The sequence below is a fragment of the Mustela nivalis genome (assembly GCF_964662115.1).
Source record: "Mustela nivalis genome assembly, chromosome: 12".
NCBI classification, from domain to species: domain Eukaryota; kingdom Metazoa; phylum Chordata; class Mammalia; order Carnivora; family Mustelidae; genus Mustela; species Mustela nivalis.
Window position 1 is genome coordinate 21,545,402 of NC_139031.1, and position 23,626 is coordinate 21,569,027.

At 40.6% G+C, this 23,626-nt stretch overlaps 1 protein-coding gene across 2 annotated transcripts in view; it reads left to right on the forward strand.

The window, feature by feature from the left end:
* The window catches only part of UBE2H (ubiquitin conjugating enzyme E2 H), a 103,112-nt gene that overhangs the window by 72,122 nt on the left and 7,364 nt on the right, over window positions 1–23,626 (forward strand). The window contains exons 4-6 of one of the 2 annotated variants that reach the window (XM_082694048.1): window positions 5,228–5,267; window positions 6,619–6,671; window positions 21,903–22,031. In XM_082694048.1, the coding sequence (XP_082550174.1) occupies window positions 5,228–5,267; window positions 6,619–6,671; window positions 21,903–22,031 (222 nt within the window). The remainder of the gene's footprint in view (window positions 1–5,227; window positions 5,268–6,618; window positions 6,672–21,902; window positions 22,032–23,626) is intronic. The other variant, XM_082694049.1, reaches the window with a different exon arrangement.

A 23,626-nucleotide genomic window follows, 5' to 3' on the forward strand; every position in this document is an offset into this window, starting at 1 on the left:
CATTGTGGTCTGGAGATTGTTTTTTGGGTAGAATCGGTCTGGCTGAATTTGTTCCTCCAAGGCAAGGTTATAAACTCTGTTTCTACCTACTTTGGAGTAGTCCATGGATTTTGTATCTCTTTGTGGTATTTTAGCATGTTGTTAGCCTTGTATTACATGCTCCAGAATATTTCTGTACCTAAAAATGTGCCTTGCAGAATTCATTTCCTTTATGGACTTAACTATTGACATTTTCTCTAAACTCCTCTGTTGCCAGAGCTCTGGCCATTGTTACTAAATCCTAGATTGTTAAGAGTTGATAGTCCCTTTATTAACGGAATGAAGAGTGGAGATTTTGGAGATCATACAGTCTGGCTATTTCATGTGAAGACCTAGACCCACAGAAGTGAAGTGATCTAGCCAGGGCCTTGCAGTTAATAGCAGGGTTGGGACCAGAACTCAAGTCCCTGTGAATCCTTTCCTATTTCCCATCTGAGTTTGCCCTCTGTCTCAGAGCGCAGATGATGTTTTATACTTAGCAGGGGCACTGGGGATTAGGCTCCAACCCATTTATTACTAAGAGTATGTTTACTAAGTCCTTTTTGGCACTATTATGTATTCTTGGATTCAGCCAAGCCAGAATCTTGACTTAATTGAAAACAGTGTGGAAACTCTATTGATTCCAAATGTAATCTCCAGACCTTGTACCAGGAGGGAGGCACCTTAATCTTTCAGAGACTGTTTTGGTAAACATTTAAAGCTCTTTTGACCCTAGCTGTTTTCTTAACACCTTTGGGGTTCCCTGCACCATCAGATTGTTTAAACTTCATTTTTACTGTGGGAGAGACAGCCCACTCCATTTTGCTCGAGACCTTTGTTCTGTCCCCAGCACTAAGGTGCTGTGACCTGATTGAGCTGTTTCCTTATTCACCTGTTTTGTTTTGTTTTGTTTTTTTAGAGATAAGACTTCTGTTAGAAACAAAAATTTTAAAAAGGGATTTATTTATCACTGTTTTAGCTAAGTCTCTGGCTTCCCACCTCAGAATGATTTAAAATCCGTACCCTTAAAAGGGCCCACAAATGCTCATCACCTCTCTGACCTCGCTTCTTGGCTTCTCCTTACTCACTGCTTCAGCCTCACCAGTCTCTCTGCTGGTCTTCAGACACAGCAAGCAAAGTCCTGATGCATTTTGCACTTGGCTGTTAGTGTTGTATTAGATGCTCTTCCCCTAGATACTGAATGATTCCTCCCTTACCTCCTTCGAATTGACACCTCCTCCCTGAGGCCCTCCCTGACCATCCCATTTACAACTGCAGCCCCCACCCCAGCATTCCTGTCTGGCACCTTCTAGCAGAGTACTTCTGTTCATAAAGAGCTCTCCAGGGGCTTCTTGGATTGTAGCACTGGGGGGGTTGCTTTCCTAGGTGTTACTCATGAACCATGTAGCAGAAGCAGGATTTAAGCATCAAGAACGAATTCTAAGTTTTTAATTGTGTCCTCAAGCCAAAGTACTTTTCATATAATAGAATGAGTCTCTTGAATTAAACCATCTAGTGGCTAAACACCAGTGTTTCCCACTCATCTGGAAGTTTCTTGACAGTTGTAATAGCAGTAGATTCCCATTTGTAACTGATCTGGAGGATCACATGCCTTATAACCTGAAGATCTTTTTTGATTTGGTAGGGGGGGGGGTAATGAATTTACTTAAACAAGAACGTGTAAGATCTGAGATCAAATAAAATAGTTGATTTTCCTTAAAATGGTTCAGCATTAGATAACCTATGTATAATTGGGTCTGCTTTAGTATGTTTGCTACTGCTTGTAATTTTTTTTTTAACTTGAAAGGGTTTTTTTTCCCCCAACTATTAAAATGACACAATATAGAAATTTTGGAAAGTCTGGAGAGTAATACTAATGAGGGAGTCTCTCTAAGTTGACTATTATTGACACTTGGTTGTTTCCTTCTAGCTTTTTTGACGTTGCTGTGATCCTACTTTGGGTATGGGATTGGGGAGCAGGGTGGTGATGCGATTTGAAAACTATAATGGAGACAGTATTCCCACCATGAAGAATTAACCACTGTTAAGTTGTATATGTTTGCTTCTAGTGTCCCACCTATGTGCACACTTAAAAAAAAAAAGAGCAAATAATATACAAGCCCATTACCTCTTTTTAAAAGAAATAGTGTTGTAGATAGATTCATCTTTAATCACCATTCCCATTCTGTTCCCTGTTCCCACATGATCTTGACCCTGCACCCTCACTGAAATAGTTGATTACTTTGGTAAGTTCGTTTTATGTTGGTCCGTACAGTTTTCTGTACTTTTGTTATCATAGAGATAGGTAGCCTTGCCTTGTTGGAGTGTATCTAAATGGTATCATGCTACAAATACTATTCTGCAACTTTTTTTTTCCTCCCCTCAGCTATGGTTCTATCCAAATTGATACTTAGCTAGTTCATTACCATAGGACTCCCAGCATATGGATGTACTACAGTCTGTCCAGTCCCTTTGATAGGATTGCATTTGGTTCTTGGCATTTAAAATAATGCTGGGACAAATACCCTCATGGTTCTTCATGGATACATTTATTAGTGTTTTTCCAAGCTCATATAGAATTATTATCCTCTTAACATTAAGACATGAACATTTATATTGGCTTAGTTTAATCTCTTCAATAAACACGTACTTAAATCTAGACTTGGAAGCAACTTATTTCCTTAATGAAAAATTAATACGAAATAGTAATTGGATATAAGTCATTTCTTTTTACATCGGAGTAATCTAAACATTGCATGGGCTCTCAAGAGAATTAGAGAAAACAAGCTATTTCAATATGAAAGAGTAAAAAACAAAATTTAGAAGCATAGTTAGTATTGGAGTGACTAGAGCAAGCAAAGACTGAAATACATAACCAGGATTTTGTGTATCTGTTTCCTGAGTCTAGAGAAGTTCTTTTCCGAGATGACCTTTGTTGAAACTCGTCCTTGAGGACCCTCCTCCAATGCCCCTTTTCAGTATTCCCTGGTACCTTCCTCTTTCCCTCTCATACCCTCAACTCTTGTCAGTTCTTTGTGTGCTCTGTCCTTACTGACTTGTGTCCCGTCCCACCCCTGTGGTGACCTCCTGGGCAAAGTATGCTGCCTGACTACCTTGATGCCCTGAACCAGCACAGTGCTAGACAAACAGGTGTTAACCAAGTATATTTTGAATGAAAGAAAAAGAAATGGGAGGTGGGGTGGGGGGATGGGTGAAAGAGGGTGGGATTGGGAGGGACATAGTGACAAACTGTAGTAGGGAACTTCAATTTATTGGAAGTGTGAAATGGCATAAAGAAGTCTCAGATGAGGATGATAAAATGACAGCTTTGACAGTGGACCTCTTCTTTAGCATATTGTCATTTGCATATATATAAACTGATTAAATCACTGATTTTTTTAAGGTATTTTTTTTCAGAGATTTTATTTATTTATTAGAGATCACAAGCAGGCAGAGAGAGAAGGAAGCATGCTCCCCACAGAGGAGAGAGCCCAATGAGGGGCTCAGTCCCAGGACCCTGGGATCATGACCTGAGACAAAGGCAGAGACTTGAACCCACTGACCCACCCAGGCACCCCAAATCACTGATTCTTTTTTTTTTTTTTTTTAAAGATTTTATTTATTTATTTGACAGAGATCACAAGGAGGCAGAGAGGCAGGCAGAGAGAGAGGAGGAAGCAGGCTTCCTGCTGAGCAGAGAGCCCACTGCAGGGCTTGATCCCAGGACTCTGAGATCATGACCTGAGCCGAAGGCAGAGGCTTTAACTCACTGAGCCACCCAGGCGCTCCCAAATCACTGATTCTTAATTAGAGAAAAAATAAGTTTCTCCTTGGAACTTAAATGTCAATATATTTGTTAAAGTCTAGTAGATAGTAGAGCATGTGACCCTTGATCTCAGGGTTGTGAGTTCAAGTACTGCACTGGGTGTGGAGATTACTTAAAAATAAAATCTTTTTTAAAAATTACAAATACATAATTTGTTAAATTCTCTCCTTGTTTTTCTAGAATAAACCAAAAATTTGAATCCCTGACAGATACAACCATCTGACAGATTTTTTTTTTTAAACCCCTTGCCTCATTTCTTGGTTGCCCCAATTTTCTTTTTTTTAAGATTTTATTTATTTATTTGACAGAGAGAAATCACAAGTAGATGGAGAGGCAGGCAGAGAGAGAGAGGGAAGCAGGCTCTCTGCTGAGCAGAGAGCCCGATGCGGGACTCGATCCCAGGACTCTGAGATCATGACCTGAGCCGAAGGCAGAGGCTTAACCCACTGAGCCACCCAGGCGCCCCCAAATCACTGATTCTTAATTAGAGAAAAAATAAGTTTCTCCTTGGAACTTAAATGTCAATATATTTGTTAAAGTCTAGTAGATAGTAGAGCATGTGACCCTTGATCTCAGGGTTGTGAGTTCAAGTACTGCACTGGGTGTGGAGATTACTTAAAAATAAAATCTTTTTTAAAAATTACAAATACATAATTTGTTAAATTCTCTCCTTGTTTTTCTAGAATAAACCAAAAATTTGAATCCCTGACAGATACAGCCATCTGACAGATTTTTTTTTTTTTTTTAACTCCTTGCCTCATTTCTTGGTTGCCCCAATTTTAATCAAAAAACTGGGTTTCCTGGAATGAGTAGACTAAAGTTAAAGGAAATATTTTGGTCACCATTCTTATGAAATCCTTAGTGGTTTGGAAGCGGTGCTTCTTTAGTGTTTCAGCAGCTTCATTCATGTTCCGCACACAGTGTAGCCCAGCAGTATACCAGTAACTGAGCAGCAGAAGGAGAAGTTCAAATGCAAAACCTCTAAATTTAGAGATTGAACAATAAAACCTTTGGGAGGGAAGTCAGAGTAGCTTTCTTTCTGATAAAACGAATCGGCACCAGTTACAGCCTATTTAGGGCTACGCGTTTTCTTGGCAGGTACCCTTCATAGCTCAGAAAAGTCTCTCAATGATTATTCTGTATTTAAGAAGCTGCATTGCTCTCAAAGTTTGCTCATTTTTTTTAATAGAACTCTGATGTGCTTTAAGTAATTGACACTATCAGAAGAATATTTTGTCTTATCAGTAACCAAGCATATAAAAGTAATCAGTATGGGTATCATCAACTTTTTCCAATACTGAAATTGTTTCCAGTACTGAAATACTTAAAAACGAATTGTTCTCTGGACACTTTTTTGCTGCTAATTAACATCTCTTTTTACAGGATTCATGAATAAAATTTTCCATCCCAACATTGATGAAGCGTAAGTAACTGTTTAAAAATGTTTAAATCTTAGCAGCAACTGCTCTTTTTAGCGTTCATCTCTCTCTCTCCATTATTAAAAATTATCTTTTTCTCAATTATCTTTTTGGATTTTATCAGCGGAGAGGACTGTGTGGCCACTTACACTATTGGAGTCCAGGGTTCTGATACTCGAAACCACTTAGTGCACGTCCTGCTGTTGGGCTGCTTAGTTTTTCCATTGTCGTGCATGGGCCCTTCATTCCCTGTGAGACCTAGCTAGCATTTGCCCTGCTCCACGGCTCTGTTCTCTTTGGGTGGACACAATTCACAGATCAGTTTTCTGTATATAAATGTACTGTTTCCAGCCCCTAAGTGTTTCTGGGTTCTTGAGAGTAAAGCAAACGTGAATGGCTCTAGTTTCATTTCAGTTAATGACTCTTACATACCTTTCTTTCCTTCTAATATTTTATTAGTGATGCTTTAAAATGTGCCTCCTGTTGTGTACTTCTGATGCTGTTGGCAGTACATGATTTTTTTGTTCCACAGCACTAAATTCTGCTGTTACACACATAACACAGGAGGTATTCTGAGCTCTGAGCGGGTCATGCACATACATCATGCCCCGTTGTCCGCACATATTCTGTGTCCGTCACCAGGGCATGATCCACAAGGATGCTTTGTTAGTCACCATGGCACAGTCAGATGCAGGAATTGAATACAGCCCCGTACTACTAAATCTACTGCCACATTCAGCCCCACGTATTTTTTTGGCACTACCCGCCCCCGCCCCCCGGTCAGTGAAGGATCATCAGCCCAGGACCATGTATTGCATTTACTTGTCATGTTTCTTTAAACTACTTAATCTGGAATAGTTCCTCAGCTTTTTTAAAGTTGATGTTTTAAAAGAATATAGATCAGTTATTTTAAAGAATGCCCCCCAGTTTGGGGTGGTGTGGGGTTTCCTCCTCATTAGAGCCAGAGGATGCACGTTAGGCCTGAAGTGCCACGTCCTGGGCAGGTGCACAGGGTTGTCTGCTTCACCCTCTGCCGGGTCCTCCCTGCGAATCCTCAGCACCTGCTTAAGGTGTTGTCTGGTTTCTCCATTGTGCAGTTGCAGGTTTTCCCTTTCAGTCTGTAAGGAAACACTTAAGATTTCGTATATATTCTGCTCCTCATTGTACTTTCCCTAATTGGGATTCTTTCTTTTTCTTTTTCTTTCTCTTTTCTTTTCTTTTTTTTTTTTTTTGTCTTGTGTTGTTTTTTGATGATCTATTAAAGGTACTTTTCTTGATAAGTAAAATTAGTTGCCAGATACATGTGACTAGCTTTCTGATTTTTTAAAAAAATGCCATTCTTTCCATCTGTTTCAGGTCAGGAACTGTGTGTCTAGATGTAATTAATCAAACTTGGACAGCTCTCTATGGTGAGTTTGGCCATGGAATATTTTTTAGAGATGTTGAGACACTGCCTAAAAAATGTTGTTTGGCATTTCTTCTCTGGTTTAGGATGTTTTGTTGGGAATGGGAAGGGATGATGAGGGCCTGGATGGGAAAGTTTTATGAGTGAAAAAAAATTTTCTCTGAAGTACGAACTTCGATTTAGCAGTGGAAGTTTAAAATAATCTTGTGGGATTCTGCACTTAAGGTGTAGTGATGTACGAATGCAGACTACAAATACACACATGTAAACATTGTGTGTGTGTGTGTGTGTGTGTGCAGAAGCATACTGTCTACCTGTTCACTTGTAATACCTTTGAATTTTGGAAAAACTCCTAGGAATATCCCTGTGAAGTGAGATGGTATATTAAGAAGTTTGGGAGTCTTCTGTTTTGAAGCTCAAAATCTCATTATGAAACAAAGAATAATTTAACCTTGCCTCAATCCTAAAATCAACATCTCTTCTTACAATGAATCATGATACATCGCGATACAATGCTAAGTATCACAGAGAGAAACAAGGAGAATCATGCCTTCTCTTCCTGAGTTTGTAACTTGGAGAGTTAAGAATGTTTTGAAATATACTTAATTAGGGGTACAACAAACGGATCTGTATACCCCCACATGTCCAAGTTCTCAGGTGTCACAGACTCTTCGCTCTCATGCCCCTCTCCATGAGGCTTCCCCTGATGCTCCAGCTGCAGGCAATCTCTGCACATTCCTGCATTTTATATCCCTTTTTTCGTGGCCCACTTTTGCTTTGTACCTGTGTGTGTTGTTCATGCCTTTTTGTGCCACTAGATGATTTCCTGCCACATGGGTCACTGGGGCGCATGTGTGATTGGTCAGTATGTCCCAGCACTTCCTTATACAGCACCTTGTACCCATGTGTGGTGAAAGAATGGGAGATGCAGGGGCGCCTGGGTGGCTCAGTGGGTTGGGCCACTGCCTTTGGCTCAGGTCATGATCTTAGGGTCCTGGGATCGAGTTCCGTATCAGGCTCTCTGCTCAGCGGGGACCCTGCTTCCCTCTCTCTCTCTCTCTCTCTCTGCCTGCCTCTCCGTCTACTTGTGATCTCTCTCTGTCAAATAAATAAATAAAATCTTTAAAAAAAAAAAAAAGAATGGGAGGTGCACATAATGAACAGCTGTCCAGAGGTCCAAGGAGATCACTGTAGGCAGGGCTTAACCAGAGGTGACCTTTCTTACCGAACAGTGGGGAGACATCTTACTCCAGCCGTAATCTGCAAGCTACCTTGCCAGACATGCCTGTAACTAGGTGCATCAGACTCATGGCAGAAGGTTGGTCACCGGCAGCACACGGTTAATCCTTTTTTTTCTTCTTTATTTTGCTTTTTTCTCCTGTTCTCCCATTCAAAAATTATTTCCTCTGCCTGGAGTTGTCGTCCCTAGTCTTTGTATGGCTGGGCTCCTTCTTTTCTCCCCTCAGACATCTCTCAGAGAAGCCTTCTTGCCTAGATACTGCATGTAAAACAGCATTTCTCCATAGCATAGCACTCTGTTTTAAAAATCTGTCTTTAAAACCAGCATTTATTGTTTGTCTTACTAGATTGTAAGCTCCACAAGAGCAGGGACTGTGTGTGTGTGTATATGTGTACACACTGGTATACAAGTGCCCAAACAGTGCATGGTGTACATAAGGGTTCAGATATTTGTTGAGCTAGTGACTGGATTAATCATGCCTCATATTGTTAAACATGAGAATTTTAGGGATACGACAGCTTATAAGGAGATGAGGCAACAAGAAAGAACATACACTTTGAGGTTAGTTAAATGGGTTCCTTTTAAATTTTGGGGTTTTTTTGGTTTTGTTTTGTATTGTTTTTTGTAAAAATGTCTCATGGTAGGCTGCCTGGAATAGCTGATGTAATGATTTATTTTCTTAAACTACATTCACATTTTAGAAATGTACATAACAATACTGTGAGCTGGTTCCAATTACAGTAAAATAAACTGGACTCAACTAATTCTTTTACTGTTAACCAGAAAAGCTTTGTGGAAGAGATTTGCTGATTCTCAAGTACTTCACATCTCAGAAACAGATATTTTAAAATAACAGCTTATTGAATTATAGCTTACACACCTGAAACTCACTCATTTAAAGCATGTAATTTGATAGTTTTTAAGCAAACTCAGTTGTATACAAGCATTACCACATTTTCATCATAGATTTTCTTCACCTTAAAAAAAAAAAATTCCCTTAGGGGCGCCTGGGTGGCTCAGGTCTGTTGGTGAAGCAGCTCAGGTCATGATCCCGGAATCCCGGGATCATGTCCCGCATCGGGCTCCCAGCTCCATGGGGAGCCTGCTTTTTCCCTCTGACCTTCTCCCCTCTTGTGCTCTCTCTCTCTCTCAAATAAATAAAATTAAAAAAAAAAATCCCTTAGTTGTCACCCCCGAAACCCCCAACCCTAGGCAATGACTGATCTACTTTTTGTCCTTATAGATTTGCCTATTCTGGAATTTTTAATGGTGGAATATATAATACATGGTCTCTTGTGCCTGTTTTTTTTTTTCCAGTTCATGTCATGTTTTCAAGATTGATCACATTGTAGTGTGAATCAGTACTTTATACCTTGTATGACCAGATAATATTGCATTTTACAGCTATCACATTTTTATCCATTTGTCAGATGATGGACAGTTGGGTCGTTTCTACCTTCTGGCTTTTTTGAATAGTTTGTATGTGGACATAACGTTTTTATTTCTCTTGGATGTCTGCCTAGGGTCAGAATTGTTGGGTGACATGGTAACTCTCTGGTCAGCCATTTGAGGAACTGACAGACTATTTTCCAAAGTGGTTGTACCATTTTACTTTACTTCCATTGGCTGTATGAGGTTCAGAACAGAACTTGAAAGCAGAAGCCCAATATGACTTAAGATTTCATCACATCTGTAGAATGTTAAGCTTTCCTTTGTGAAGCACTTAGTAACAAGGATTAAATCACATTGGTCGAAGTGAACTTCTTTTCCCTATTACATGTGTATGAGTTACCATTCAGTGTTCCATAATACATAAACATGGACAAGACTAACATGTAGGTAAGTACAGGAACCCAAGAAGGAGTATTATTAGAGTGTGTCAAAAACACACTCACGGGCCGCCTGGGATCACTAACTCTTGACCCCTGGGTCTTGAGATCAAGCCCTATATTACTCAGCATGGGAGAACTGTTCTGACACTTTGTTCAAACCCAAACTACTCAAGAAAATTCATTTTTGTTCATGGAAAATTTTAGAACAGGTAATTATAATTGATATAAAAGTACACAGAAATGGTTGGTACAGGTGACCTTGAAGTTTCTTTTAGACTTCCCTGATCCTGAGTTAGAAGCTGAATTTTTACTGCGAACTGCTAAAGCCTCTGGCATTGAAAGTTAATCTACAATTGGTGAATTTATTGGAGTCATTCAGTTTCCTGCTGTGATTCTTCGGAGAATCTTAGTTCCGAGGACAAAAAAAATGAATTTAATATAAAACAACTAATAGGAGAAAGTTGGCATGTTAACACAAATACTCAACTGAAAACCAAAAGGCTTAGCCTGGCAACCAAAACTTGTTTCAACACCTCTACTATATAATATGGTAAGAAGCAGGGAATTACTTGTGAAATTTCCTGCAATTAACTTTGCCCCAAGGCATGTACTCCGCAATGGATGTACATAGTTTTCAGGTAGCAGCAATTCCCAGTTGAAACTTCAGATGTGTACTTATCATAACCTGCTATTAATCAGTGTCCCTGTTTGTGGCAGCTTTAAGTCCTGTAGTCCCCCAACTCATTGCTTCTATTCTCATTTTGTTTTCTTTTGCCAATTGTCCATGTAGTTTGTTATTCAGAAGCTTAGAATTGGTATGATTGTGGTGTAATCACCCAGTAATTTTCAATTTTATATTATTTAGCCTTGCAAGAGAGCTAATTATAGTGGGTAATATGGTTAATTTTGTAAAGATGCTTGTCATCATATGAAATTATTAAATAAAAAGTTAATATTGTTACTGTTGTGACCTTAAAAGGAAAGCAGCAGATGCTACCCCAAAGTTGATTTATTTTCATTTCCTGTATGATAGCATCTTTTTCTTCCTTTTTTTCGCATCTCTTCCCGCTCTTCCAGACAGCAATGATAAAAGCTCTGGAAAACTTAAAATGCAGCCAAGGGGATCTGGATGTTGGTTTAGAAACAACTGTAATTTTAAAGCTTGATGGAAGGAAAGTTCATTAAGCCACAGGTAGCTTTTTAAGCGTCCCTACTATTTTCCAGTTTCCCTTTTTACTTCCAAATATATTTTATCCATAGTCGGCTTTTCTCCTTACACTCCTGGAAGCTCTCACACTTCCACTGCAGTACACCTTTCATTTCTCTCCCACCATTCTGGGCCATGCATCCTTCACCCCTGTAAATTGTGTTTCTCTCCTGTTTAATTTTACTCATTTTTCAACTGACTTGGTAGATGACTTATTTTGTGGATGAAGTTGTGGACAAGTAAGGTCAAAAACAATTTTCTTATAAAATTGGGCAGTTTACAGTTTTATTCTTTCTCACCTTTAGGGTTGCTAGCCAATGGACTGGATACTCCTCTTACTTTGCTGGTGAGAAAAATCAACATTTGGGAAATTACTTCCCCTAGAGTCATCTGGGGAGTCAGTCACAGACAAAATGAAGTTGACTACAACAAAGGGAATGGTTCAGGGACTTTGAGATTAAAATTAGACGAGAAATAAAAATTTCTTTCACTAGGCATTTAGAAAATTTTAAACCATAAATTTATTTAATAGTACTATACTGTGGGCCAAGTGAATTTAAGCTTTCTCATGTTGGAAATATTTACTTGATTCCTCTTTTCAGTCAGGTAGCCTGTGAATCTTTCCAAACAATTAAAACTCTGGCTGAAGGTAACTGTGTCTTCATATAGTGTTTTATGTTGCACTAGGGATTGCTAACTGTGTTCCTAGCCATTTTAGTGCAGTTACACAGACAGGAGATACATGGGTTTGTCTACATGGGTGGTTGATTGGCCAACAACTTCCACAACTTCCGTCTGAGAACAGGCTGGAGAACTCAGTATTGAGCTGTGCATGTTGGAATCCTAAACATCATCCTGCCTTCGGAGCAGCTGGATGTCCTTGCAGCTCTCCTAGACAGAGGCCAGGTGGAGCAGATTCTCCTCAGCACTATGGGGGAAATGTCAGCTGTAGGAAATAAAGGTAACTTGCTCAGTCTGGGATTTGATGGCCTCCACAGTACTTAGCTAGTTCCATAGTCTGCCAGCTCTGTTAGTTTGCTTGGAGATACTCAGATGTGGTGTTTGGCCTAAGAGTTTAATTAGCTGTACGCAGAAAAACAGGGTCGTCCTAGGTTAAACAGCTACATTCACATTCACTGGTGGTCAGCATGAGGCTCACGGAGCGGTCTGGGTTTCGTGATGGTGGTGTAGATGAGCCAGGCTGTGGCCTTGAAAGACAGCCACAGCGCTGTTCTACCTTCTTGGGGGCCGTGGGTCGAGGGCTCAGTTGTGAGGGTGTGCATTTGTTTTCTTGCCATTTGCTTTTGATCACTGTGTACAGGTGAAGTCTTTGCCATGTGTGGCCACTTACCTTGTAATTGTGTTAAGTATCTTTTTTGATGTTAAAGACAAACTAAATTATTGTCTAGTAAGTAAAAAACTTTAATAGGAGTTTTAGTATGACTGTAAGAGTACAACTGGCTCATTGTACATTAACTGCCCTTATTTCTGAAAAGTTAATAACAAATCCCGTTACTGTGTTTCAGCTGGCAGTCTTCTGAGGTGAGCAGGGTCATACCAGGTCTGAATTAGGACAACGGCCTTTAAAGAGCATCCGAGGGGGCGGGGGTGTGTGAGACCAACAAGACAGCAAAGAAAATGGCTTTGGGAAACAGGAGGCTGTGTTCTTTATACTCATCTCTGTGCAGCAGTCATTTTGCTCTGCGGACCTCTACAGGTTACATGCTTCAGGGGAGGGAGCTGTAGTGGATGGGAGATAATTTAAGTCTGGTGGAGTGCTTGAAAATGTTACGTGTTCTGTAACAACACCACCTCTGGTTGGTGGCCTGGTGATCTGGCCCTTAGCGGAACAGATCTGGTATTCCTCCAGGTTTTAGTGTCCTATGTCTTTGACCTTGCCCTTTCCAACATACAACAAAAATGCCTGTGTTTATCTTGAAATTCTTAAAACTCTAGTGAGATTAAATCTTATCAATTATATTGCAAAAATTCTTTGTTTACTAATTCCTACTAATTGCACTCCCCCCCCCCCTTTTTTTGGTGCAAGGAGGGAGGTGTGTTTCGTTTTTTTGCTTGCATTACCCTCTTCATAAGATCTACTCTGTCTTTAAAAGTTCCTCATGGAGGGTGCTTGGGTGTCTCAGCTGATTAAGCATTTGACTGTTGATCTTGGCTCAGGTCTTGATCTAAGGGTTGTGAGTTCAGGCCCCACATTGGGCTCCACAATGGGCACAGAGCCTCCTTATAAAAAATGAAAGATCCCCTTGGACTAACCTGAGAACACTTACAAATTTGATGAATTCAGACCTCATATATTTTATCCACACAGAAACACAGAAGACCCTCTCAGTTAAGTAATGGGATACATTCTTGAATTTATCTCCCAGCTGATTAGTGGCTTGATACATTATTCCATTAGCGGCATGTCAGCCTTCAGTAACTAAATATGGCGTGGCAAGCCTTGTGGCCAGCTGGTTCTGTGCCACAGGACCACAGGAAGTCTTTGTGGTGGTCTGCTTCTGCTCACCATGTGTGTGCCCTCAAAGCAGCTATAGGATTAGGCTATTCTCATTGAACAGTGTGTTCAAGTTAGTTAGTTTAGAGAATGTGATTTTTGTTTTCAAAGCCATTTCTTTTTGCAAGTCCACCTACCTATCTGTGGGCATTCCTCCTGACCAGCTGTTTTGAAGATTTCCTCAAGATGTCTCTCACCTTTTAGAGCCCCTGCTTACCAAGTCCTTCTTGGTCGCACGAAATGCCATTCTTCAGGTTGAAGAAATACAGGTTTCTGACTCCTTGTTTGTGACGGTAGAATTTCACTTTTTTTAGTGTTCACAGACTATAAACAGAAATTTTAAAAGCCATTAATATTCCACCTTCTTAGGAGCTAGTAAAAGAGTGGAAAAGTAAACACCTGTTAAATATATTTTAACAGATTTAACTGTTTAATCTGTTTAAATATATATATATTTATATAATATATATATTTTATATATAATATATGATCTATAATATATTTTATAATTATAATATATAATTATTAATATGTATATAATATATAATTATCGATATGTATATATTAATTGTATATTATATATTATTGTATAATATATTTATATATTAAATATATATATTATATATAAATATATATAAACAGATTTAACTGTTTAAATATATATATTAAATAACTAGAAATCTGGAAATTTCATTTGCTGTTTCAGTCTTATAAAAATTTGACTACATATATATTCATATGGGGTTTTTTGTACATCTAATAGGTAACTCCTCCCCCTCTCAAAAAGAAAAAAAGCTGAATGAATGAAGTGGAATTTTACAGTTCATTTTATTTTGAATACATATTATAAATTTATGACTTGCTTAGCATTTCATGACGGATTAATTAAGTTGCTTATAAGATGAGCAAAAGTCAGTGGAGTTTTGAAAGTTCAGCTGCCTATTTTTCTCAATGGATAACATGGTTAATTCTCAAGTGATCTCAACTATTTAGCTAGTAGCTTTAACCATAATGGCCCAAAGTCCATGGACAGAGATGATCTGTGTAAGTCCTAGAGAATCATTAGCTCTAGACCACAGGACTACAATTTGTGATTTTCCCTAATTATGAGTAGGACTTTTATTTTTTAAAAAGAATTTATTTATTTGAAGATTTTATTTACTTGACAGAGAGACCCAGAGGGAACACAAGCAAGGGGAGTGGGAAAGAGAGAAGCAGGCTTCTCGCTGAGCAGAGAACCTCAGGATCCCCGGGATTGTGACCCAAGCGGAAGGCAGGTGCTTAATGACTGAGTCACCCAAGCACCCCTGAGTAGGACTTTAATTTCCTTCCTCTCAGCCCTGCTTCCTGTTGAATTACGGAACACATAATACCTTGAGTTGTGGCTGGCGCAGTGAATCTCGACTTGAGAAGCCAGGGGTTCTCTGTCAGACAGGAGGGGACCAGTGAACTATAAGTTTGTTTGGATAGCATGCTTCTGGAACATGAAGAGTTTTGAAGGAAAACAAGAGGAACTTGCTTTTGATGGGAAATGACCTGAGTGATTGTTTTAAGGAAGCTTCCTCTGATGACAGAGGCAAGAGTGTGGAGCCTGGAAGGCCAGACCCTGTCTGAGATGGAATGGTACATTGGGCCCTCTACGTGCCAGGGAACACAGAAGAGGAACTAGAGGCATTTTGTTAGGACAGGTAGTGAGTCTGGAAAACCAGCTGAGTAATGGAATAAAGGAGAAAGCCTAATCAAAGTCTTTCCAGAGGTTGGGAGCCTGCGACAAGGGTGTTGGAGTCTACCTAGATATCAGGAGAAAAGTGTGTCAAATTTGACAAGACCAGAAATAAAAAGGACCAGTTAGAAAGATTTGGTAGTTATCAGCATAGACTTCTGTAAAATTGTAAGATGATGAGCTTCCCAGAGTAAGAGTATATGAAATTCCTGCTTGCATTACCAACACCACAGAATCCACACTGCTGTGCAAGTGTGTGTTCTTTGTTTGGCTTTTAAAGGCAGGAACCCAGGGCATTGGGGGATTTGGGGGAGTGGGATAGGTGGCCTCTAGCCATGACTACTGTGTGATGGTGGTGGTTTCTAAGTTACAGCATTTTGGGTGTTAAGTCTGCAAAACAAATGAATATTATGCAAGTTAAAGTCTCTGGTGGTGAATGCTGGCACGGTAATGACAGGGCCTGGTAGGGTGGGCCACATCAAGCTCGGGGCATCCATAGGCCTTTAACCTGAAAGGTGGCAGCATGCTCTACCAAAATTCTCATTCTAACACTCCCAGGAAATTGAGGAAGAAGAAATAATATGGTCAGTGGTTTATAAACAGCCCAGAATAAAACATGATTTGTGATTCATCCCCTCCCGTGTTTTTTCCTTTAAGCCATATACCATCTTTTTGTGAGTCACCTGGAGTAGGGTGGCTTTACTTTAAGAATTGGTGCATTTTTTTTTCCATTGTGACTCATTTTAATTAACATGTATTCTTTGAGGGATGCAGGTAGCTGAAATTCCTACTCTAAGAAAGTGGATTTTTGGGGCGCCTGGGTGGCTCAGCGGGTTAAAGCCTCTGCCTTCAGCCCAGATCATGATTCCAGGGTCCTGGGATCGAGCCCCGCATCGGGCTCTCTGCTCAGTGCAGAGCCTGCTTCTCTCTCTCTCTCTCTGCCTGCCTGTCTGCCTACTTGTGTTCTCTGTCAAATAAATAAATAAAATCTTAAAAAAAAAAAAAAGTGGATTTTTTTTTTTTTTTTAATATTTGAGCCTAGTCCTTTGATGACATATGAAGCCTACTTTACAGTCCTTTTTAGTAATGTGTTAATTCTCCCATGTAAGGAACTGCAGTATTATACTTCTCTTTTTTGCAGATGAAGAAATTGAGATGCAGAGAGGAAGAGACCTGCCCAAGGTCAAAGAGCAAGTCAGTGGAAGGCCTGAGATTAGACTTGCAGTCTTCCAGGTTTCCCATCTGTTGTTTACCACTTTTGCTGGAAACAGTTCAGTCTAATGGAATTTGCTCTGCCCGAAGTCTGCAGTGTGTTAGATGATCTCTCTCGCTGCCTCTTACACTCCAGAGCAGCCTGTTAAAGCCCCTTGAAAATGAATCCACTTTCTTCTACCTTCCATTTCGAGTACCTCCACGTGGAGGAAGTGAGGGTGACAGCAGAGTGCAGGAAGGCGCTGAAAGGCTCAGGGCGTGGCGCCCCTACAGCTGCCTGAGCAGCTTCGTTCAGAGCCCTGAACCTTTTCAGAGAACCCGCAGGCCAGTAGCTGTCTTCCAGTTTGTTCCGGGTAGGGGTGTGCAGGGTAGGTAGCATTTCCTGGCTGTGCAGCTGCGCACACACACGTATGCAAGTCTGTCCTGAGCCAGAGGCCATGGTGTAGGTAATGAGGCCTCAGTGTGCAGTGTTTGGCAAAACTCCACAGGTAATTTTGATGGACAAACATTGAGGATCTAGACTAACTAGGAACCACTGCTCTGGGCTGAAGGGGGTAAATGGTGCTGCCTTTGATGAGAGATCAGTATGATTTGGTGTTTTTAAAAATTAAATATGAATATAAATTATTAGTTTAAGTGCCTAAACTGAGGAATGAGTGTTGTAATATTGTTAATATTAAGACTGTAAGATCAGGCTGAAGAATCGCGTCTTAATGGACTGCATTTTTGTAAGTTGCTGATTTAGTCCAAAGCAAAAGTAAGAGCTGTTTGCTTGTCATAAAGCATACTTCTCAGGGATCTTTGGACTTCCTTTAGAAATTAAGGCAGCCAGTAATGGCACCAGCTGACTGTAATCTTGAGATTGGGGTGTTCTGTGTGTCTGGTTTCTCTCCCTTTCAAAAAATGGACAATTAATATTTTTTAAAAAGACAAAGTGAGAGATGCTGATATTTTATTACCATTATTAATAATTCTAGGGGGGAAAACCCCTCATTTTATAATGGATTTTTCCAAAGGTAAGTATCTTCATTTCACTTTCAGTTTACAGTTTAGGTTTCTTCTTCTCCTTCTTGTTTTTAACATTTTTATTTATTTATTAGAGAGAGCACAAGCAGGGGAAGGAGCACAGTGAGAGGGAGAAGCAGACTCCCCACTGAGGCTGGGGAGCCTAACTTGGGACTCGATCCCAGGATCCCAAGATCATGACCTAAGCCAAAAGCAGATGCTTAACTGAGTGAGCCACCCAGGCACCCCAGTTTAGATTTCTTCTGTCAACACTTATCTTGAAAGAAGATTTTTATCTGTAACTTTGGAGAGATGTTTCCTTGGAGAGGACCCTCTCACTAGTAATCACTCTGTTAGCCACTCCCAGGGCTGTGTTACCTGTTTTTATTTTATTTTTATTAAGATTTTTTTTATTTATTTGTCAGAGAGAGCGAGCACAGGCAGACAGAATGGCAGGCAGAGGCAGAGGGAGAAGCAGGCTCCCTGCCGAGCAAGGAGCCCGATGTGGGACTCGATCCCAGGACGCTGGGATCATGCCCTGAGCCGAAGGCAGCTGCTTAACCAACTGAGCCACCCAGGTGTCCCAAGTGTTACCTGTTTTTAAAATGGCCATGTCAGGGCACCTGCCTGGCTGGCTTAGTTAAGGGTCTGCCTTTGGCTCAGGTCATGTTCTCAGGGTCCTGGGATCGAGCCCCATGTTGGGCTCCCTGTTCAGCATGGAGTCTGTCTCTCCCTTTGCCGACCACTCCCATTCTGTCTCTCTTTCAAATAAATAAATAAAATCTAAAAATAAAAAACAAAATGGCCATAGCCACAGCACCCTTGTCTTCAAATGCTGTCCTCTTCACCCAGAACCTGGCTGTGTACATTTTCTGCTCCTCTGTTTTACAGGCATGACTCAGCACATCTGTAAAATGGATCAGAAGTGTGTTAATGCAGGAAGACAAACATAGGAAGGTAGAACTAATAATTGAGGGTTCTTTACTTTGGGGAACAAATACCTAGGCAGGGTCACTTCTGGTAGCTTAAAAAACTTAAAAGTAGTGGGGAAAAGGTACAAAAGTCCCTTCTTGGAACACAGAAAACACCTAGTTATAAAGCATGTCATCTGCTGTATTTCTCAAGTCCTCAAGCACTTCTGAACATTACTTAAAGAGAAAAAACCTACTGTGTGTGTGTGTGTGTGTGTGTGTGTGTGTGTGTGTATGTGTATTTTAAAGGTTTTTGTTGTTTGATAGGAATATTCATCAGCTAATGTTTCTGAGTAGCCCCTGATATGACAGGAGAATGCCCAGGTCACCATGTGTGGGTGTCTGTGAGGCCGTGGGCTGCTTTCTGTGGTTTAGCTCCTTGAAAGTAAGCACGTGACCTCTGCAAAGTATCAGACAGAGCCACAGAAATCCCTTAACATTCTCTGCTTAGAGATCATTCTGTGGGCCTTGAACTTGAGAGTAGGGAAGACTGTGCATGGGGTGGGGGTTGGGGTGGCCATCTGTGAGAATATGCAGTTTTAATTTTCTTTTTAATTTTTTTAGACTTTTTAAAAAATTTATTTGATAGAGATCACAAGTAGGCAGAGAGGCACGCAGAGAAAGAGGAAGGGAAGCAGGCTCCCGGCCGAGCAGAGAGCCCGATGCAGGGCTCGATCTCAGAACCCTGGGATTGTGACCTGAGCTGAAGGCAGAGGCTTTAACCCACTGAGCCACCCAGGCGCCCCAGATATGCAGTTTTAATGCCAAGATGCGGGTAGCTTGTGCCTTCATGAAAGTTTCGACACTGCTCATTTCATCTACTCACAGAGGCAGCATGGGGGATAAGCCCAGGATTGAAACGCAGTTACCTAACCTCTCTGTGCCTCAGTTTCCACCATATGCAAAATGGAGATAGTAATGGTCATTGGCTGTAGTGAAACTGAGTGTGCACGTAAAGTACTCAAGGAGGTCTGGCTTGGAGTGAGGGCTTTGTAAATTCAGGCTGTTGCTGCTCCCGTTCCTGTTAGTGTTGTTAGTGCTGGTGTCAGTCTTGTTAACTCTTCCCTGCTCCCAGATCATAATTGAGTTTGTAAAACTTCCACATCCTTGTTTTTTTCCTTCTGAATGTATTTACCTTGATTTTTTTTTAGACTTTGGTTTTACTGAAATATTTCAAATATATGCAAAAGTAGAAAGGACATATTCATAGGAAAATGCTATTTTTAAAGGGTAAAAAAAAGCAAAGTGTCACTTGATGTGTGAAAAGGAGAAGTCGCAAGCATATTGCCTTGAGATAACTTTTTAAATATCCTTATGCACATGTATTGTACATAGTTACAAGTCTAGAGAACATACCATTTTATGGACTTCATCCCCCAACATCAGAGCATGTTTTTTTCTGACTCTTTAGCCTTTTGAGTAGTTTTCATTGGTTTTATACCATGAATAATTACTGGTTTGTTGAATATGTTGCTTCCTTTTTTAAAAATTTTTTTAAGTATAATGTCAGTGAAAATCTTACTACAGGTGATGGGGTTATCTTGGAGGATTATTTTTGTTTTACTTTTTTGATTAGGAATCTCTCCATTTATTTCCTGGCACGAGGGAATCTTACTATGACATGGTTCTTTGGGAAGTTAGCCTTAGGAAGGTGAAATAGCTCCAGTCCATGTAATAATAATACCAAGTCTCTTGTTACTTGATGCCTAAGGTAAACCTCTATGTCTGCACCTGGTGCATGGGAACAGGTGATGTTACTGTCTAGACCTGTGCTGTCCAATATGGGATCTATTAGCCGTGTGTACTAACTTAAATGTAAGTTAGAATTAAATAAAATGAAAATTTTAGACACACAGTCACACCATCCAGAGCGTGTCCATAGCCACATATGGCCAGCAGCTGCCATATTGGTCGGTGCCGATGCAGAACATTCTCATCATGCGGAAAAGTTCCATTAAACGGTGCAGCTCCAACTTATTCTCCAGCTGCACACCCTGACCGTTAGGGAAGCCTTACACTGACGAGGAAGAGCTGTTACTCATGGGGTTTTCTAAAGCAGAGGGTGGCACACGTTTGCCTGGTTTTGTATATAAAGTTTGATTGGAACACAGTCACACTGGTTTTGTTTTCCCATTATCTGTGAGTGCCATTGTACTATGGTGGCAAAGCTAGGTGTTGAGTTGTTAAAAGAGAGTCCAAACGTGGCCCACAAGGTCTAAAGTATTTATTCTGGCCCTCTATGAAAAAGTTTATCAACCCCTTTTACCTAGACCAGGATTTCTTAACCTCAGCACTGTTGAATTTTGGCCCAGATAATTATCTGTTGTAAAGGGCTGTCCTGTGCATTGGGGGGTGTTCAGCCGCGTCCCTGCTTCTCTGCGGGAGGGCTGCTAACACCACCCGTTCCCCCTCCGCCCTCCAGGTGTGACAACCAAAAATCTCTCCAGACATCGCAAGGTGTCTGCCAGGGAGCAAAACCATGCCTCCCTGAGAACCACGGTGATGTGACGTGAGCAGACATTCACTTAGAAGACTGCATCAGAGTGCTCCTGTAAAGGGGGAAAAAATACAGTAAAAGAGCAGAATAAATGTTAGGAGTGGTTCTTACGCTGCTGTGCTTTAGCATTCCCCCCAGAAACAAATTTTTCCACATAAAACATGATAGAGTAACTGAAGGAGGGCAGAGAGCTGGAGGCACTAAGATTCCCCAGTTGACTACTGAGGGCCAAACGGAACGGATGTTACCCCATCTCTGAAGTGATGAGAATGTGTAGTTTATTTTACAGGTTTGCAAGGCCCATTTCCTATATAAAGCACTATGTGGCTGCAAAGTTCTTGTTGCCTTTGCCATGTGTGAAATGTTACCGCTGTATACCCAGCACCTTGTGCTGCATCTGGCAAGAAGGGAGCTAATATGTGTGTATTAAAATGATTATTAATAAATTCAGTAAATTGGTATTTCTCTGTCTCATGATTATCTATGATTTTAAGTGGCCTCTGTAGGTTCCTACCTTCATTAGCCGGAAGAATCAAAAAACTGGTTCTGTTTACCTCCATTAAAGGGGATGAGAATTGAATTAAACATCAAGGCCTATAAAACTTCTTTTGAGATCTGGCGCTTGAATACTTTCCAGAGTGGGAATTTTCAAAGCTGTAGAAAAAGGTGATATTAAGAGATAACTACTCATTTTGTAAAACTGTACAGTGCTGTAGAGTTTTGGGGCATGCATTTTAATTAATGTCTGTAATATTTCTGAATTCTTGGTTTAGAACATGGAGTGAGTTAGAATTGGGACAATTGCCTTTGGAAGTGAATATCAGACACCTTCATCTGATTCTTCAAAGCAAAATTAAATTTTAAGTTTTAAAATTGGTACTGAAAAGCCTGTGTGCTAGAGCTCACATGTAACAGAGCACACTGTTATGGAAAACGTCCACGTGGCTGATTATTTTGGAAGATAAGCAGTGTTGACTACTGAACTCAAGTGAATTTTATTCCATGCATGACTTATTTCTGTTTGTTTTTTCAGATCTTACCAATATATTTGAGTCCTTCCTGCCCCAGTTGTTGGCCTATCCCAACCCCATAGATCCTCTCAACGGTGATGCTGCAGCAATGTACCTCCACCGACCAGAAGAATACAAGCAGAAAATTAAAGGTAAAAGAGCAAATAGTTTAACCTAGTACAGAAAAACTTAACATGTATTGGGCTTTAAATGCCTTTTAAGATCATTAAATGCCTTTCTTAGTTAATAATTTTTCTCAGGCCTTAAAAGAGACCGCTGTCTCTGGGCTGGAGCAGAACTCACTAGCCCCTGTAGTTCCAAGGGGTCATCCACACCTTGGGAAGGCTGAAGGTCCCAGCAAGGAAGATGAGAGGGAGTGAGAAAGAGCAAAAGGAAAGATGAGAAAGTGGGGGAGGGCCCTTGGCGGGTGTGGTGGAAATCCCCACGGACCCCTGTCCAGAAGAACCGCGGCCTTCATTTGCTTCCTCTTGCCTTGTAGAATTAGAAAATTGGGACTCAAGAATGAAGTAATAAAAGAAAGACATAATCTCCCATCTGTTTACAGACCGTATCATCCTGGCCCGTCAGGAAAGCTGTTAACTTTAGAAGTTGGGAAATGCCACATTTATCCTTATACTTCTTTTTTATTGTATCATTTTACCTGTTGAATTAAGAATATCCAGCTGTTTTCCTGGCCCCATACTGACTGACTTTCACTTTGGAAAGTTTACATCTGGGCACATTTCTTGTCTGCTGCAGAGAGCTGGCCCTAGGGCCCCGTTTTCTAGTAAAACTTGAAATGTGCTGTGCTAGGTAGAAACGTGCTCGTGGTAGGAGCGTTCATTTGCTCATCCTTTACGATCTGGAAAACTCCTTTCTCACTCTGAAAGTTACCTGCTAATGGGACATGAAGTTCATTAAAATGAACTTGTGGTTTTGAAAGAACATCTGGAACCTCACACCAGTTTACTGGTATTCATTTTTACCTCTCCGTGTGCTTGAGAACCTTCATAGTGAAAAGTGGTTCCACCAAAAGTGGTTTCAAGTTCCACCAGAAAGGAAAGGAATTCAAAGTCCATGAAAGTAGGCCTGCTCTCCTTACCAGATTGCGGTCATTGTTACCTAATTGTTAGCATGACTTGCCTGAAGATTGTCAGCTTCTGCTGGTTGTGTGGCCCTCTGAGGTCCGTTTGCAAGAGGTGGCAGTAGAAATAATTTACAAGAGCCTGGAATATATATGTCTTCACTGTTAACTGTGCAGGCATGAGATAGGCGCATCTGAGGCTTCCCTTTGGTTTTCTCGCTCTTCTCTGATTCCTGTAGGGTACTGTTCGGTACTTCTGTTGAGATAAATAAATCTACTCCAGTTAATTTACTTGGGTTTCAGGTGTCCTTGGAAATTAATACCTAATTTATGTAGCAGAATATCTTTATAGCCAAACATGTATTTCAAGAGGAAAGAAAGCAGTCCGTTTCCACCAGATGAAATTCTGTTATGAGACTGTATTAAGCTTGGGACACAGGAATCCCTTAGCAGTGTCTGCAGCCCACAGACATCTCGCTGTGGAGATATTTCTATAGTTCTTACATTCATTATGCCTCAGCAGTGTAGCACTATTCCTGTTTTAGTACATATCTGCTATAGTACCAGCTACAGAAGGAATCCAATCTACATTTTTATTTTAGAATGGCAGGCTCTAGCTTAGGGAATTTTTGCTTTCTGAAATGTCAGTGTTGGCTATCATTT